Source organism: Telopea speciosissima, chromosome 5 (genome assembly GCF_018873765.1).
Source record: "Telopea speciosissima isolate NSW1024214 ecotype Mountain lineage chromosome 5, Tspe_v1, whole genome shotgun sequence".
NCBI lineage: Eukaryota > Viridiplantae > Streptophyta > Magnoliopsida > Proteales > Proteaceae > Telopea > Telopea speciosissima.
In genome coordinates, this window is record NC_057920.1 from 68,911,294 (window position 1) to 68,928,989 (window position 17,696).

The 17,696-nt window shown below is 41.2% G+C and overlaps 1 protein-coding gene across 1 annotated transcript; it reads right to left on the bottom strand.

The window, feature by feature from the left end:
• Positions 1–16,706, bottom strand: LOC122661315 (protein CYPRO4-like). The gene is made up of 2 exons (XM_043856672.1): positions 15,044–16,706; positions 1–472 (listed from the first exon to the last, which is right to left on the bottom strand). Exons 1-2 carry the CDS (start codon positions 16,667–16,669, stop codon positions 191–193), a joined length of 1,908 nt encoding a protein of 635 aa, XP_043712607.1. The 5' UTR covers positions 16,670–16,706; the 3' UTR covers positions 1–190.
• Positions 16,707–17,696: the final 990 nt, after the last annotated feature.

Below are 17,696 nucleotides of genomic sequence, written 5' to 3' on the forward strand. Positions count from 1 at the left end.
TGCTCAATAACAAGCAGATGGAATTCCATTTAGACAATCAGGAAATGTCAGTCATCTAATGCAATTACATAAACAGAAAATGAAAGCCTAACACAATCAAATGGTCCAAATGTAGCATTTGGCCAATTGCCACATACAAATAAGTCAGTCGAGAATGCAAACACATTTAACCATGAATTATTCAACACTGTCATCGCTTGCTCGATATGCTGAAGGAGCTGACTTTCATTGGGGTTGCAACCACCAACGGAGCCTCAGGTGAGTCACTAACAGCAAATTTGTCATGCATGAAGCGGCTGTCAACAATGGACTCATCTTTCAAGACGATTTTGTAGCAGTAGCAGCTCTTGAGGCCTTCCTGGTTCTGGTAGCACTCATGTGCACTGTTCTTTACTTGCTGAAAGTTCCATATTACACTGAACTTTCCAACTGTTGCAACTAGGTGGCGCTCCTGTTTGCCATTCTCGGTAACCTGTGACAGATATCATTGAAAGGCACATCCTTGGTTAAAAATCATCCAGAAGCAAATATAAACTAGAAGTCTAGAATAGTTTTTAAGCATTTAATTGCTAATACCAGAAAGAACTCAAAAGTTAACAACAATTTTGTTTTATGATGTGTAAAGCATGGCGGTATTTATTAATCCAGTTTCCTTATTCGACCAAAAATACCATTACTTGGACAAATTAATCTTTAACCAATGTAATCCTACATTTCAAAATTAACTATAGTTATCATGGGCAGTATACCAAACCAAGGCAGTTGAAGGGCGCCTTGGCACTCAGGCCACGGCTCCTAGGCAACTAAAACGTGCTGCCTTATTTGACCATAGATACATACTCGGACAAATTAATCATTAACCAATGTAATCCTATATTTCAAAAGGAATTGAATTCCCTGTCCAGCTGCATAGAGTACGCTAGCACCTTCCTGTGTCTATCTCTTTCCTCCCACAATAAGGGCATATATGTCATTTCATAGGAGGGGAGGAGAGAGATAGACACAGCTACACAGGGAAGCATTAGTGTACACTACACAGATTGGCAGCTTTCTCGCCCATTTCAAAATTACCATAATTGTCGTGGGCAGTAACCTTGACGCCAAGGCGTGGCTCCTAGGCAACTAAAATGTGCGGCCTAAAGTTGGGAGTTTTGGTGTAAAATAATAAAAGTTTGGGGACTTTATGTATGAAATACTATGCTTTAGGGTGGAAGACTTGTATGTAAAATTCAAAAGTTCCCTAGGCCTTTTAGCCAACATAGAAATTACAAAGACACCAACTTTTTTTTTATGCAAAGAAAATCTATTGCTTAAAAAGAGAGATTTACAGGGTGAGAAAATGGATTGGGAGTGAAATTGTCCGAAATGGCCTTAAGGGCCATTTGTTCTAACAACTGTTGCAAGTGCTTAAAGACACCAACTTTATTTTTGCTAACAAACACTAGATCCTAGAATAAGGGATGATAGGAAACAATTGATCCCAGAACATAAGACCCACCCCCCACCCCAAAAAAAAAAAAAAACCTGCCCCTCAAAATAAGGGCATAACTACATTCTATGTAAAGTTGTATCCTCTAAATAACAATTAGTATAAAATTCTGCATAAACAACAAAGGCCACCAATTGCCTAGGCCTTTTGAAAATGTTTTAGGGCCTAGACAACGCCCTGACAACATAAAATTACAAAGACACCAACTTTTTTTTGCTGACAAACACTAGATCCTAGAATAAGAGATGGTAAGGAAACGATCCCAGACCATAAGGAACCCCCCCCCAAACCGCCCCTCAAAATAAGAGCATAACTACATTCTAAACAATTGGGTCAAAACTCACTTCAATTCTCAATCCCTTGCGGAATGATGCTAACTAAGGTCGCTTATTGTAGTTGCAAGGAACTAATGCAACGTTAACCCCAAACCAGTAAGATCCAGTGGGAGACCAGCTTGTGAAGTGATAGCAGGTAAGGAATTCCAGATTGGAGAGAAAATAAAAAACTAACCAAAAATAAAGCAGAAGTGCATAAAACTCTGATTGGATGGCCAAATCAATTAGTAGAACACGAATGCAATAGATTATTCAAGTCCAAGCGAAAGATTTCAGGTTATGGAAGAATCCAACTTGAATTAGGATATAGAAACACAGATTAAGAACAAAACTCGATGGCAGGAATCTTTATGGGCTCAAACAGTAACCAAATAATGAACTGCTTTAATGATTAATAGTAGTCTGAACCTTAAACAGTAATATGAAATCAAAATAGGGCAGATTAAGAACAAGATTCCATTCAATAACTGATATTCTAGTCAATGGCAACCTGAAACTTGGAAAAAAAAATAGGGATCTGTAGATTAGTAGAAGTGATAATTCGAAGTAGGAAGAAGAGGGAGGAAAGATCACACCTACAAATAAAGAAGAACAGAACTAGAAGAAGGAGAAAAAGGGAGATCAGATCTGGAACACCAATCCCATATCATAGATCAAAATCTCAGTCAAAGCCACCGAGATTTTGCGAAATATCTCGGTTTCAATGAAGGTTGAAACGAAATTGGATGCAACTCAGTAGGAATGTACAGTTTCGACCGAAATTTCAACATTTCAGCAGAAATTACACTTTCGACTTGGTTTTGGTACAAATAGTACATATAAAAACACTGTTGCGATGGAAATTTTGGTTTCGATTCGGTTTCTCCTGTTAGATGTGGGAGAACTCCAAAAAAATCCTAGATTTGGTATTTTTTGCCGAATCACCTACATTTCTTGGTGGAACAAAGTATTGGGACTACTATAACGCATCTACTGTGGCAAATTGCCACATTTGAACAAGGTAACTCTGTGGTACTAATAGAGTTGAAAAAACAATTTCGCCGGGGTGTTTTAACCTTGGTAGTACACTTGTACTTGACTCCTTACAACACTTGTACACTTGTACACTTGTAACACTTTGACATTGTGTAATATAAAATGGTTTTTCATCATTCCTAATGCATATTTTAATTGTTTTCATAGAATTTTGTGTTTTAATACTAAATTATGTGTAGAATAGGCTATATTTGAGGAAGTATACAGTAGGGTACAACGTACACTACCAAACTATGATACAAAACTACACTACCATTTTGGGCATGTTTATTTACAATCTAAAGGTTCCAATATGTTTAGAAATGATTAATTAGGGTTTTACTGAAGTTTTGGACCAAAATATGGCCATTTGACCATTGAAATGGCCAGCTGAAAAACATGCAGAGTTTTTCGACTGCATTTCAGTCGAAACCGAAATCTTGAACCTTGTCCCATATACATTGGTCAACACCATTACAACTCTTTAAAAATTTCAAAATTCTTTACTTTTAAGAAGTCTTGAACCTTGTCCCATATATAACTTTTTTAATTTCTTAAACTGACGCATAAAGGATAATTAATCACTCTCACACTCTAACGTAAAGTAAATAGACTTAAAACAGAACTCTTAAAAGCTATTCAGTATCATATCTAACTCAAACGCTTAACTACTAATCTTGTATACTACTTCACACCCACTGTATAGGCTTATAAATTAGGTTTGTTACAATGAAATCCGGGAAAATATAAGGCCCAACCGATAATATAACTATCCAAAGCATGTTTTCAGTCCATTGGACTGCTACCAGCACCATGTGGGCCTCCCAAGCTAGCGCCCTAGGCCTCCATATGAGATCATAGCCATTGCAACTGCATCAAGACCTCTCATACAAAACTACTTTGGCTCCATAATGAATACCTTCATGTTTATGTCAAAACATCTTGTAAATATTACAAATTGTGAAACAAATATTAACAATAGTAATTGTTGAGATGTGTTACCTGATATTATAAGGGTATTTTTGGTATTTTATTTATGCTTTATTTATGCACTTTTGAACAAGGGTAGAATTGTAATTTGGGCTATGACACTGTTCACCTGAACAGTGTCGTGAACAGTGTTTCCCTTTGTAATCTCTTTTATTATTATTATTATTATAAATAGAGAGCTTGACTGATCTCATTGATCATTCAAGCCATTCACGAAATTCCTGTTTTGTTAACATGGCATCAGAGCCAAATACACTCTGATCTAAGTTTTCAAAACCCACCTCCCTCCCTTCGATTTTTTTTTCTCCTTCCCTCCATCGAGCTTCTTCCCTTCTTTCTTCCTTTCTTTTGGTTCTTCTTCCACCATCAGGGCAGCACTACTGAGGTGATCATAATGATCTAGCTGCTGCCCCAACATACCTCCTTTTTTATGCCTCTTTTTTGGATCGAGTGGAGCTGAAGAACTGCCTGCAATTTGAAGATTCCTATTTTTTTTTGGAGATCAGGCCTCTACATCTATTTCGGCAGCATCTTCTATTGCGGGATCTTTATTTGATATTGTTCTCAACCCCTATTCACTTCATCAGATTGGTTGAAGACCCCAGCCCCTTATCGATCTCTCTTCTTAGGGTTTTTTTTCAAAACCCTGACATTAATCGATCTTGGGGTTGGGCTGCTGGTTCCTGCTGCATCTGATTGGCACCCTTGCTGCCTTCATTCGACATCATTCCCAGCCTACATATCTGAGATTTTTTGCTCCAATACAACTCTCTTCTATTGGGGGTCGATTCCATAATTTTTTTTTTAGATATTTTTTGGCTGTTTGCTGCTTCATTGAAGATTGGTTACCTGCTGCAATGACTGGTTCAGATTCTTCTTCGGCCTCTTCTGGCATTGATGGCCAGCCCCAGACTGATTTTCTTCCCCTTGCTGCCCCAATCAAACTTGATGGCTCTAACTACCTGAAGTGGTCTCGGTGTACCTATTTGACAGTAGCTGGCCGTGGCCTCATGGCCATCTTCTTGGGACAACAACTAAACCAGTGGAAGAGGGTTCTCAGCTCAACAAGTGGTTATCTAATGATGCGATGGTGATGTCCTACTTGATCCATTCTATGCAAGGGGATATCTCAGACAATTTTCTTCTACTGGACACACCCATACTATCTGGAATGGTGCCAAAGAGACTTATGGTCGCACTGGGAATGATGCACATGTCTATGAGATTAGAAAGAAGGCTAATGCCACTACCCAACAGGAGCTCTTTGTCTCCAAATACTATGCTGCCCTCAAGAACATGTGGCAGCAATTGGATCATTACTCCGACTATCAGCCCTCTACTGCTACTGATCTGGCTACCTATCGCAAACACGTTGACAAAATACGTGTCTATGATTTTTTGGCTGGACTAAATATGGAGTTTGATCCTATTCGGGTGCAAGTACTTGGGCAGTCCCCTTTTCCATCCCTAGAGCAGGCCTTTACCTTGGTTCATAATGAGGAATCTCGTTGGTATGCTGCATTCCTCTACTGTTGATCGATCCACCTTGCAAGTTGCTTCCAGTATTCCTTCTCTTACCACTATTGATGGTGGTACTGCTGTCCCTAAAGGTCCTGTCAAGTGTGAACACTGCAACAGGCTCTATCATACTAAGGCTCAATGCTGGAAGCTCCATGGGAAGCCTGCTGATTTTGAGGAAAAAAAAGACAGTGGGAAGTTTAAGCCCAAGGCTCATATGGCTGATTCTCCTATTACTGTTGCTGCTGCCCCTTCATCTGACATTGGGCTTACTCAGGATGAGCTCCTAGCTTTCCATTGCATGCTACAGGCCTCTTCCGCTGCCTCCACTACGACATCTGTACCTGCTACCCCTCCTGGTTCTAATTTTGCCTCAGGTACTCCAGTCAGTAGTTTGTCTGCATCGGCTGTCTCCAATCCTTGGATTATAGATTCCGGTCCCACTGACCACATGACTGGCTCCTCCCATGTATTTCATCTTTATTCTCCATCTTCTGGCAAAGACAGTGTTCGAGTAGCTAATGGTTCCCTTTCTCCTATTAATGGGAAGGGTTCCATACGTTGTTCACCTACCCTTTCATTAAAATCTGTTTTGCATGTTCCGTCCTTTTCTACCAACCTTCTCTCTATTAGTAGTCTAACTAGAGATCTGAACTGCAAACTGACTTTTTTCCCTTCTCATTGTGTCATACAGGATCTGGAGACGGGGCGCACGATTGGGGGTGGTAAGATGCAGGGTGGTCTCTACTTACTTGACCCGGGTCAACCTTCTACTTTGCATTCGGCTTCCTCTACAGCTCATCATTTACAGTCCGCCTCGTCCCCTACCCTTCATCTCTGGCACTGTCGACTTGGTCATCCATCCCTTAGTACTTTGTTTCTTTTGTTTCCGAGCTTGATTAAGCATTGTAATAGGAAAGAGTTTTTATGTGAGGCTTGTGTTTTGGCCAAACAGACTCATTCCAGTTATTCTTCATTAAATAAAAGAAGTGCGTCTCCTTTTTCTTTGGTTCATTCTGATGTGTGGGGCCCTGCCCGTTGTACTTCCCTTTCTGGTCATCGATGGTTTGTCTCGTTTATTGATTGTTATACTCGTGCCACTTGGGTGTACATGATGAGCCATAAAAGTGAGGTCTTCCGCGGTTTTCAGTCACTTCATCGTATGGTCCAGACCCAATTCAATGCCACCTTGCGCATTTTACGCAGTGATAATGGCAGAGAGTACATGGAGGGTCGGTTCCAACTTTATTTGGCTGCACATGGTATTGTCCATCGGATCATTGTGTTGACACACCGCCCAAAATGGGGTTCTGAAAGGAAAAATAGACATCTCCTCGAGGAGCCCGGGCCATTATGTTTGCACGGCAGGTTCCTTCTCACTACTGGGGTAATGCCATTCTTACCGCTGCTTATCTCATCAACCGTGTGCCTACCCGTGTCCTTGATGGTCGTTCCCCCGTTGATCTCCTCCAGGGTTCCTCCTCCTTTGTGGTTCCCCCTCCTTTGTGGTTTCCCCCTAAGTTTTTGGTTGTGTTTGTTATGTCCGCAATCATCATCCTCATGGGAAATTTGATCCACAGAGCATTCGGTGTATTTTTCTGGGCTATTCTGCGACCTTGGTTGTGTTTGCTATGTCCGCAATCATCATCCTCATGGGAAATTTGATCCACAGAGCATTCGGTGTATTTTTCTGGGCTATTCTACGACCTAGAAAGGATACAAGTGTTATCATCCCCCTTCTCGTCGTACTTTTGTCTCCATGGATATTGTCTTTCATGAGTCCTTGTCATATTATTCCCAGACACCTCTTCAGGGGGAGCAAGATCAGGGTTTTGAAGATGTGTCTGCTATACTTCCGGCTTCTATTCAGGGGGAGCCCTCGAACTTCAGCTCCTCCAGTGGCTCCTATTCAGGCGGGGAGCGAGACTCTACCAAATCCTCGTTGATAAGGTATATACCGGGAGCGCACAGACAAGTTGAGACTACCACCACCTCCACAATCATCTGTACTTGATCCAGATCCAGACCCTACTACATCATCTGGTAAGGATCCTTCCCTTGACTTACCTATCGTTGTTCGTAAAGGCGTTAGGTCATGCACCCAACACCCCATCTCCAATGTTGTCTCCTATGATGCTTTATCTCCTTCCTATCATGCATTTGTTTCTTCTCTTTCCTCTATTTCTATTCCTCAGAAATGGCAGGAGGCGATTGCAGATCCAAAGTGGAAAGCAGCCATGATGGAAGAAATGACGGCCTTACTTAAAAATGAGACATGGGAGCTAGTTGTTCTTCCTTCGGGTAAGAAACCAGTCGGGTGCAAATGGGTATTTGTTGTCAAGCAGAAGCCAGATGGAACAGTGGATAGATATAAAGCCAGGCTTGTGGCCAGAGGCTTCACTCAGACTTAGGGGATCGACTACCAGGAGACATTTGCCCCTATTGCGAAGTTGAACACTGTCCGGGTCTTACTGTCTTGTGCTGTCAACTTTGGCTGGGACCTATAGCAGTTGGATGTAAAAAATGCATTTTTCATGGGGAGTTGGAAGAGGAGGTTTATATGGATGTTCCTCCGGGTTTTTCCTCTGACAAGACCCATGGGAAAGTTTGTAGGCTCAAAAGGGCACTCTATAGGTTGAAGCAATCTCCACGGGCATGGTTTGGTAGGTTTCATAAAGCCATGGTCTCCTGTGGATAAAAACAGAGTAATGCTGATCACACTCTGTTCATCAAGCGAAAGGGAGAAAAGGTCACTCTTCTCATAGTTTATGTTGATGACATGGTTATGACTGGTAATGATACAGATGAAGTTTCTCACCTGAAGGCTTTCTTGGGACGGGAATTTGACATAAAAGATCTAGGACAGCTAAGATATTTTCTTGGGATTGAAGTTGCCCGTTCTCCAAAAGGCATCTTTCTCTCCCAGAGAAAGTATGTTCTAGATTTACTATCAGAGACTGGTTTGCTTGGTGGTCATCCTTGTGACACTCCCTTGGAAGCTACTACCCGTCTGCAAGAGAAGATTGGTGAACCTATTGATAAGGGCAGATATCAACGATTGGTGGGCAACCTGATTTATCTCTCCCACACCAGACCAGATATTGCCATTGCTGTGAGTCTTGTGAGCCAGTTCATGCATGATCCTTATTCCACTCACATGGCTGCTGTTCTTCGTATTCTCTATTATTTGAAGTCAGCTCCAGGAAAGGGGATCATTTTGTCTCCTCATGACCATCTTCGCATTGAGGCTTACACAGATGCTGACTGGGGTGGTAACCCTGACAGGAAATCTACCTCCGGCTATTGTACTTTTGTTGGAGGAAATCTGGTCACATGGCGGAGTAAAAAGCAAAATGTTGTGGCAAGATCTAGTACTGAAGCTGAATTCCGTGCTATGGCCCAGGGCATATGTGAGTTACTGTGGCTTCAAAGTTTATTCCTTGATATCCGTGGTTCTGTTCATCTTCCAATGATGTTGTACTGTGACAACAAAGCAGCAACTAGCATTGCCCACAATCCAGTGCAGCATGACCATACCAAACATGTGGAGATTGACAGACACTTCATCAAGGAGAAGTTAGTGAGTGGGCAGATTTGTATCCCTTTTGTGAAGTCTGGAGATCAACTGGCTTATGTCTTCACCAAAGGGTTGAGTGGGAAGTTGTTTTATCCTAGTCTAGTCAAGTTGGACATGTGTGATATCTATGCCCCAACTTGAGGGGGAGTGTTGAGATGTGTTACCCGATATTATAAGGGTATTTTTGGTATTTTATTTATGCTTTATTTATGTACTTTTGAACAAGGGTAGAATTGTAATTTGGGCTGTGGCACTGTTTACCTGAACAGTGTCGTGAACAGTGTTTCCCTTTGTAATCTCTTTTATTATTATTATTATGAATAGAGAGCTTGACTGATCTCATTGATCATTCAAGCCATTCACGAAATTCCTGTTTTGTTAACAATAATAGTTCCGATTTAGCACAAAACTACTCTAAGAAGTAAGAACCATAATGACCCTTGAAAAAAAAAAATTAGGTGATTTGGTAAAGAAATTTGACTAATTAAGAGTATGTACTACTGTATAGCTACAACTTAAGAGTAGTAGTCATAAGATACTCTATTCCATGATTGTTTCGTAGACTACCACTCTACCAGATTTCCTTAAAAAATCCATTTTCGGATACATAGATCACACAAAAAGGACCAATCTTTGAAGAACAAAAAGAATAAAAGTATTTGGTTTCTCAATCATTGGTTTGTGGGGGTCAGAATCTCAAAGTATAAATGGAATGCCAAATACAGTTTAAATTACTCATCTTTCCATTGTCATTGGTTTAAAACAGTGGCCAAAATGATAAGAATGGTACACACACATGTGCAAAAATAAGACTCTACTTACAACTAATAACACAAAAAATGGCATAACAAATGTATTTATTAGAAAGGTGCAAGAATTATTAGCCTTAACTGTGAAACCAAGTTGGTTTCTAAAAATGGAGGACCAACAGCATTCCAACTACAAGTTAGAAAAATAATTATAGGTCCAAGCTAACGCTTCAGCATCAGTGACACAAATGTGAAGGTTTTACTTATCTCCCCCCCCCCCCCCCACACCCAAAAAAAATGTGAAGGTTACTTTCAAAAACTTTGAAAAACCACCAATTACTGGTGGAGGGCCGGTAGGGAAGAAGGGGATAACCTGAGAGGGGTCTCAGAGTTGCAAGGGAGGGGAAGAAATCACATAAGAAGAAAAAGAAGAAGGGGGGGGGGGGGGGGAGTTGCACACACACACAAAGAGCCACTCAGGTTCTCAAACACAACCAACCCAATTCATCTTTTCAATCTACCTCTAACGATGGGGAATTACACCATATATAAAGAGAAATAAAAGACTAACTCTCTAACTTTTTTTTGTCTATCAGGTATCGTGGTATAGCGAAGCTATGTGTTGCAAAGATGAGGATGTTAAGATGGATGTGCGGCAAAACTAGGAAGGATAAAGTGAGGAACAAAAGTATTAGAACTGATGTGGGAGTTGCCCCAATCAGCGACAAGCTCCGAGAATGTCATCTGAGGTGGTTTGGCCATGTGCAACGAAGGCCTGGGTACGCCCCAGTAAGGAGGAGTGACCTGATTCCGATTGAGGGAGCTAAAAGAACTAGGGCAGGCCTAAAATGACCATAGGTGAGGTTGTGAAGAATGAGATGCAGAGTCTAAGTTATGTGCCAAGTATGACCTTAGATAGAGCCTATTGGAGGGCAAGGATCCGCGTTGTCGACACCAGGTAGCTGAGATTTTCCTGATTTCCTGGGCTTTCCTCTTTTCTCTTGCTCTCATTTTTCATTTTTCCATTTATCATTTTTCTTATCTCATTTCTTCAGTTTTATTCTTCATTCCTCTTACTCTACTTACACTTTGTGAGGACCTCTATTTTCCTTAATTTGTTTTGTAAGGATCCATGTAGCCGACCCCATTTAGTTGGGATAAGGCTGAGTTGCTGTTGTCTCTAACTAGGAAACTAAGAAAAAATTGGGAAACCAAATATCATGTGTAGCTAGGAGAATAAAATAAAGTAAAAAAAAAAGCACATTATTTTCCCCAAATAACATAAATTCCTAAAACCCTACTAGATCCAAAACTCAAACTGGACCCGGTTCATCTTTGTCTGGGTTCCCAAACGGATTTGGTCAGTCCAAGGTAGTGCACCTAAATCAATTACCCACTAGAAATTAAGACATCCATTTACTTAAAGACAAAAATAATGTGATGGATACTGATATTGGTGTCTTACAAATTTTTCGTTTTGGTGGATGAGACAAAAGAAGGGATCAACTCTAAGTTAGAGCTTTGGAGGCCAACATTGGAAACAAGAGGCTTTAAGATTAGTAGAACAAAGACGGAGTGTATGATGTGTAATTTTAGTCACACTGTGATGGATACTGATATGATTCGAATTGATAATAGAGAGATACCACAAAGTGACTATTTTAGATATCTGGGATCAATCATAAGTAAAGAAGGTGGCATAGAGGATGATGTTTCCCAGATGTATGGGGCAGAATGTTAGGTAGTTAAGAAGTGTCATATTGGTAAGCTTTGTGTAGCAGAGATGAGGATGTTAAGATGGATGTATGGTAAAACAAGGAAGGATAAAGTACGGAACAAACATATTGGTGACAAACTCCGAGAGAGTCACTTAAGGTGGTTTGGTCATATTCAACCATAGGTGAAGTGGTGAGGAAGGACATGCATAGCCTAGGTCTTGTACCTAGTATGACTTCGGATAGGGCCTATTCGAGGGCAAGGATCCAGATAGCAGACCCCATTTAGCTGAGATTCTCTTGTCATGTTGGGTTGGGCTTCTTTCCTCTTACTATCTTCCATCCTTCACTTGTCATTTTCCACTCTCCATTTTGTATCTAGTGTCATACTGCATCTTTCCTCAGTTTCCATTTCTTCTTTCATATTGCATCCCCTGTTAGAACTTAGTTAGTTTTGTTGTGTTTGAATCCATGTAGCCGACCCCATTAAGTTGGAATAAGGCTGAGTTTGTTGTTGTTGTTGTTGTATTTACTTAAGACAAAAATAAGCTAGACCGCAAACCTGGTTTTTTACTAAAGAAAGGGGGAACAGATATGGCAACTCTTTGCAGTAGGCAGTAGCAGCCAAGCCACCAGGTACCCAGTTGGTTCGCATGTTTGAATGCAGCCTGAATGACATATCAGGAATTAAATATGGGAATAGTAGATAAATGATTTGACAACAAGGATTGAGACTTGAATGGAAATACTACAAATTGGAAACAACTGCCAACTGGCCTCAATGATCAATGAAGAGTGACCTAGGTTCTCCCCACCCCCCACCCTCCCCCCAAAAAAAAACAATGTTTCCCTTTTACCTAGACATGGAAAGCATCAAACTGCTTGCCAAACAGTTTGCATGAAGAATACACCCAACATAATTAAAACGTGAGCCACCATAGCATCTCTCCCTTGCAAAAATGGGTAATCTCAGAAACTCCAAATCCTACAGCTTGGTTCACCAGCACAATTAACAGACTTAATTAATTCCGATAGATTTACTGTATTTCGAATGGTCTAAAATTTCCAAAGCAGCGACTCCAAACTTCATATGATATGAAATTTGACTGTAGCTTAAAATTTAAAGATGAGTTTGAAGATAAATGAGCTCATATAACTGGAAATTTTTACACTGGATGTAATTACCAGCTTCAAGTTTCTTGTTTAAGTCATGGATCATAATTACTCTATAAAATGTGACGTGACAAATAAAAGAAAAAAGGACAAGGTTCAAGAGATCTCCAATAAAGAGCAATTAAAACAACCATTTGTTTCTTTTGTTTTGTGAATGAATAAAAACAAATAGTTTTTAACTGAATGAACAGAGGCAAACATAAATTTAGAAGAGAGCAATTTGGGAAGGGGGGAAAAGGCCTCTATGTGGGGAGAAACTGATGCACATCCAGGGTTCCAAAACCCGTTTTGGATCGCTTGTGGACCCACCTAATTAAACAATAGCTCCAAACTAAGATCCAATGGTGATCTCGTATAAGCCAGAATTTCCAAGGGGTGATTTGGTAGTTAAATAGAGAAGGACAAGAATGGGATTAATAATTTTTGTATGGGGATGGACTTGGGATTAAAGGTAATTAAAGGATAAAGTAGCATTAAGGGAATTTAGAAGGGTACAATGGGGAAGTCGAGAAAAAGAAAAGGGTTAAAGCTTAACTCAAGATTGAAGAGTCATCTTCAACCTTCAAACTCACCCAAAACCAGCGGAGGTTGCTTCGATTCCAAGTGATCATTCTCACTGCTCAAGCCCTGGAATGGTCTGAAACTGCAATCGAATGTTAGGAACTTGATGGTCTCTCGATTCATACTGATAGACACCTCAAAACGGCACTCAAAGAAGAGATGTTGTCTCTACAACTCAGATCTGGCAAGATCAGGTATGAATCTGAATTCGATCTTCAAAGCAAGTGGATTCTTTGGGCTCAGGGGGCTGAGGGGCTGAGCTTCTGGGAATTCAATCGTCTATGGAAGGACAGTCTAAACCCAAACTAACAAAAACCCAATCATAGTTGTCAAGGCGTCGCCTAGGTGTCCAAGCGCCTTAGTCGCCTAGGCGGACGCCTTGTTCGCCTAATTGGTGTCGCCTGACATTTGGACCCTCTCCACCGCCTTGGGTCACCGAGACGCCGTGGCAACTATGGACCCAATTGATTGCCCACTAGCATGATGGTTCACTCCCTTTCTGTTCGGTAGAAAGACACTTGCAGAATATAAAAGGTCAAACCCAATAGTAACAGTAAAGAAAAAGAAGGAGAAGAATAAGAAAGGGAAAAGGAAGATTGCAACTGAAAGAGAGAGAGAGTATCAGAGGAGGGGAGAAGAAGAGGCCAAACGACCTTGTTGCTGTACTGTACTGGTAACAGTAAACAGACCCAATATTTTTTTATTGTGATCTATCGTTTGATTACAACGCTGTATTTAAAGAGATAAACAAAGGTTCCTAATTAAACTCTAAAATTGACATTAACCTTACCTCTAACTAAGACTCATAACTGAAACAAAATCCTAAATAAAGCTCTGCTTAGACTTTGAAACCAACTACACATTATCTCTAATTCAACCCTATCTAAGACTCCATCAATAGCAATAAAAGGAGATTATAAAATAACTCAAACTCCTAATCGACGCAACTGGATAAACTCAAATAATAAAATTTAGATAAATAAATAAGATATCCTATTGGGCCCAAAATCAATTGGACCCGGTTCATCTCCATCTAGGTTTCCCAATGGGTTTGGGTCAGCCCAAGGAATTGTCCCTGCATCAGAAACTCTGTGACTCGTCGGCCTTACTAGTACATAGGCTTGTCAACAACTTAGCATGCAACTCAAACATGCTTCGGTAAGAGAAAATGTTTTGGGAAAAGCACAACAATTTATCACAAGTGCAAAATCATAATATAAGGTCCAATTAGACCACTAATCCTTCCGAACTTGCCCATTTATTACCAGAGTGGATACCATGTTTCTTCCGAACTCAAAAGGAACTTGACAACACCTACCGCATCTCTGATGGAAAATGTAACATTCTTGAAAATAGGAGCAGGAGGAAAAGAATATAAGAAATTCACTTTCCATCCGACAGATTCTGGGGAATAAATTTAAAGGATACAGCTCTTTCAGTATTCAGGGGGAGAAAAAAAAAGAGAGAAAATTGGGTGCACAATGTATGCAACAACAACAACACACTCACATACACACACGGGTGGGGGAAGCAAAAACATTAACCTATAAGGAACCATTTCCAATAGAAGAAACTGCAATCCATAGCTGGGTCTACTAAATGCTTACCCACTGGGACAAAGAAGATTACCATGCAGATACAATGTATATGTTTGCTAAATTAAATCAGTAACTAATTAAAAGAGATGGGAGCATCAAGTGAAATCTGTGATATTCTAGCTAATTTAATGTTCAAGAAGATTTTATAATGTGGAAAGTTATCCTCCAGCATAGACTCTGTAGCTGAATGTGTAATGACAGCATAAGATTTTATGAGTATTAATTTCAGGAAGTATGAGTTTTTAGTAAACAAGACTAAAAACATTATAATGAAGATAATTAGCCAAACAACAACACTACCAGAATGAGAATCAGAATACTCACCCATGAGAACTGTCCTCCATGGAACTTATTATTCGACCCAGCCAAATGAGAATCCAACGGTGTCAGCTTCAACAATCTTGGAGCCGGAATTTTATTTCCCATACGACTAGTAAAACCAGTCTTTGTCTTTCCATCCTTGTCCGTGAAAAGTGTGCAAATAAGAATCAGGTAGTTATCTGTTGTGCCCAAAATCCACTTGCCATCAAAAGTAACATCCACATGGGTAATGGGAGAACCAAGACCTGGAAATGCAGTTTTTGCCTGTCTCATGGTTCTCGTTGAATACAACCGGATCTTCCCATCTTCAGAACCAACAACTATCGAGCCATCACCAGTGGATGCGAAGCAACAAAAGTTTGGCCTCTGGAACATATGCCCTTCGGTCCAATGTAGGACAGGGGTGTTTGCGTTTGCAATGTTTTGAACCATCCCTTTCCGATCACGCATATCCCACCGACAGAGTGTGTTCTTGTTCAAGCCCAAGAATGTTGACTCAGAAGGATCCAACTGAGCCCCCTTACTATCATTGGTGATGTCTCTCATGCTAATATCCGTCCCATCCTTTTCAAACTTCCATTCAGTAACGATCTTCCCTGTTTCAATATCGAGTTGATGAAGCCCCGTTCGACTGGCGGTACTGGCATCCATTGGGCTCATTAGAAGCATATTAGTCTCGGCCCTCATGAGAAGGGCTTTCTTCGGTGTTGAAAATCCTAAACTAGAAGCACCTCTGGCAGAGTCATTCTCAAACCTGACCGAAACACCTTTCCCATGGATCCCATGACTGAAATTCTTGACCACCTGGATCCCAGAATTACCCACAAGGAAGCTATTGTCCAGAGCACCCAAAGCTAAGCTCTGAATCCCACCCTCCTCAGCCACCTCCTCAAATTCTTCCAGCAGATCCTGACTAGCACGCACGGGCGTCACCGAGGCAGGGCTTTTAGCGAAACTGTCTTCAGTGTCCTCCCAAATGGAATCGTCGGCTGCTTCGGGCTTCATCCAGCCAATAAACTCCTTTCCGACAACCTTAACTTTGTTCTCATCATTACCCTGAAGACCGAAAGTGTTCTCAAACAAGCAATCCTGGTATTTGGAGACGAAGTTCTTATAGTCTTCGTCAGTGGAGAACTTCATCGCCCATACAGCCTGACAGACGAAATCCACGCGACGTTGGCTGTCGAACTGCTTCAAATTTATTTCTCTGCCGATCTTTGCTCGAACTTTGGAACTAACTTTCAGGACCCACCACCCCTTTCCACCGCTGCTGGATTCTCCTTCTTCGCCTTCGTCGTCGTCGTCTGCTTCGCTGCCATCGACGCGGGAGGTCTTGACGAAGGAGTAGGAGGCGAATTTCTCCGAAAGGATCCATTTGGCGTTAGGGGTGTTGCCGCCGATGTGAAGATAGAGCTTCACTCTAGGACTTGGGGAGGAATACTTGAGCTTTAAGGCTTTAAGCCTCGAGTCGACCTCGTCCAGAGAACTTAGGTTTTCGCCTTTGCTTGCTGAAGATCTCTGATTCTCCTCCTTTTCTTCGTCATTTCCTTCTTCTTCGTATTCTTCTTCCTCCTCCTCCTCTTCATCGGAGTCCGAGATATGACCCTCGCGACTTGGAGCACCGCCCATTCTTTGATACTGCGATTCGAGAGTTCAGAAAGAGAGAAGTTAAGGGCGGGATTTGGGGAATTCTGATGGGAAAAACGGGGAAACGTTCAAAAGTTTCGAGGTTCAAAATGTGGGAAGATTTTATTAAGGGGCGATCTGAAAATTTTGAGTTTCTTCTTGTTAGGGTTTTAAAATGCGAACTTGCCGCTCTATCGGCCGTTGCCACGTTACCGTTACCGTTAGCATCGTTTTGACGTCGCATTTCAAGGGCTTCCATTTATTTTCTTCTCATCCAAGTAAGGAAGGCTTGGTGACGTCCGTCCTATGAAATCTCCTGCCCTGGGCCTCGTATACGACTGGACCCCATGGACTGGACTTTATAGTAAAGGTATAAGTATAGCCCTGCCAGCCCGAACCCAACCTGAGCCCGAATAAGGTCTGGGTTGGATTTTCAACCCTAAAGGTGGGTTAGGGTTCGATTATTCAAGCCCGAGGTCAGGGTTGGGCTGGGCTAGGGTTGAGACATCGGGCTAAACCCAGCCCGACCCTGATTTTTTATGTGATTTTATCGCTGTAGCCTTTGCCCTTTAGTCTCTTTACTCTTCATTCTATATTCTTTACTCTTCTTTACTCTTTACTCTTTATTCTTCTTTAAACTTCCACTTTTACTGAAAGTTCCCCAACTTTCCCTTATTGGCTTTTACTCCATTTAGGATTTTAGGATTTCATCCTTTCACTTTGTCGTTTCTCTTCCAAGTCGCCAGCAGAGAACTACTTGCAAGTTGCAATCTTGCCTTACTTTGCCGCAAGTCCTAGCACATTTGCCGCTCTGCGTCTCCATGAGGTAAATCTTCACCTGTTTAAGGATTCAACATCAAATTATATATTACTTCTTCTCCCAATCTTGGCTTTGCTTATGCAACTCCTCTCCGAATCTCGTCCTCTAGCTTCTACAACTCAAGAGAGGCTGTGGAGCTCCATTGCATTTCCCTGAGGTAAAACCATAAATGCATTATAGTTATGATGAATGTTTTTCCCTTCTCATTAC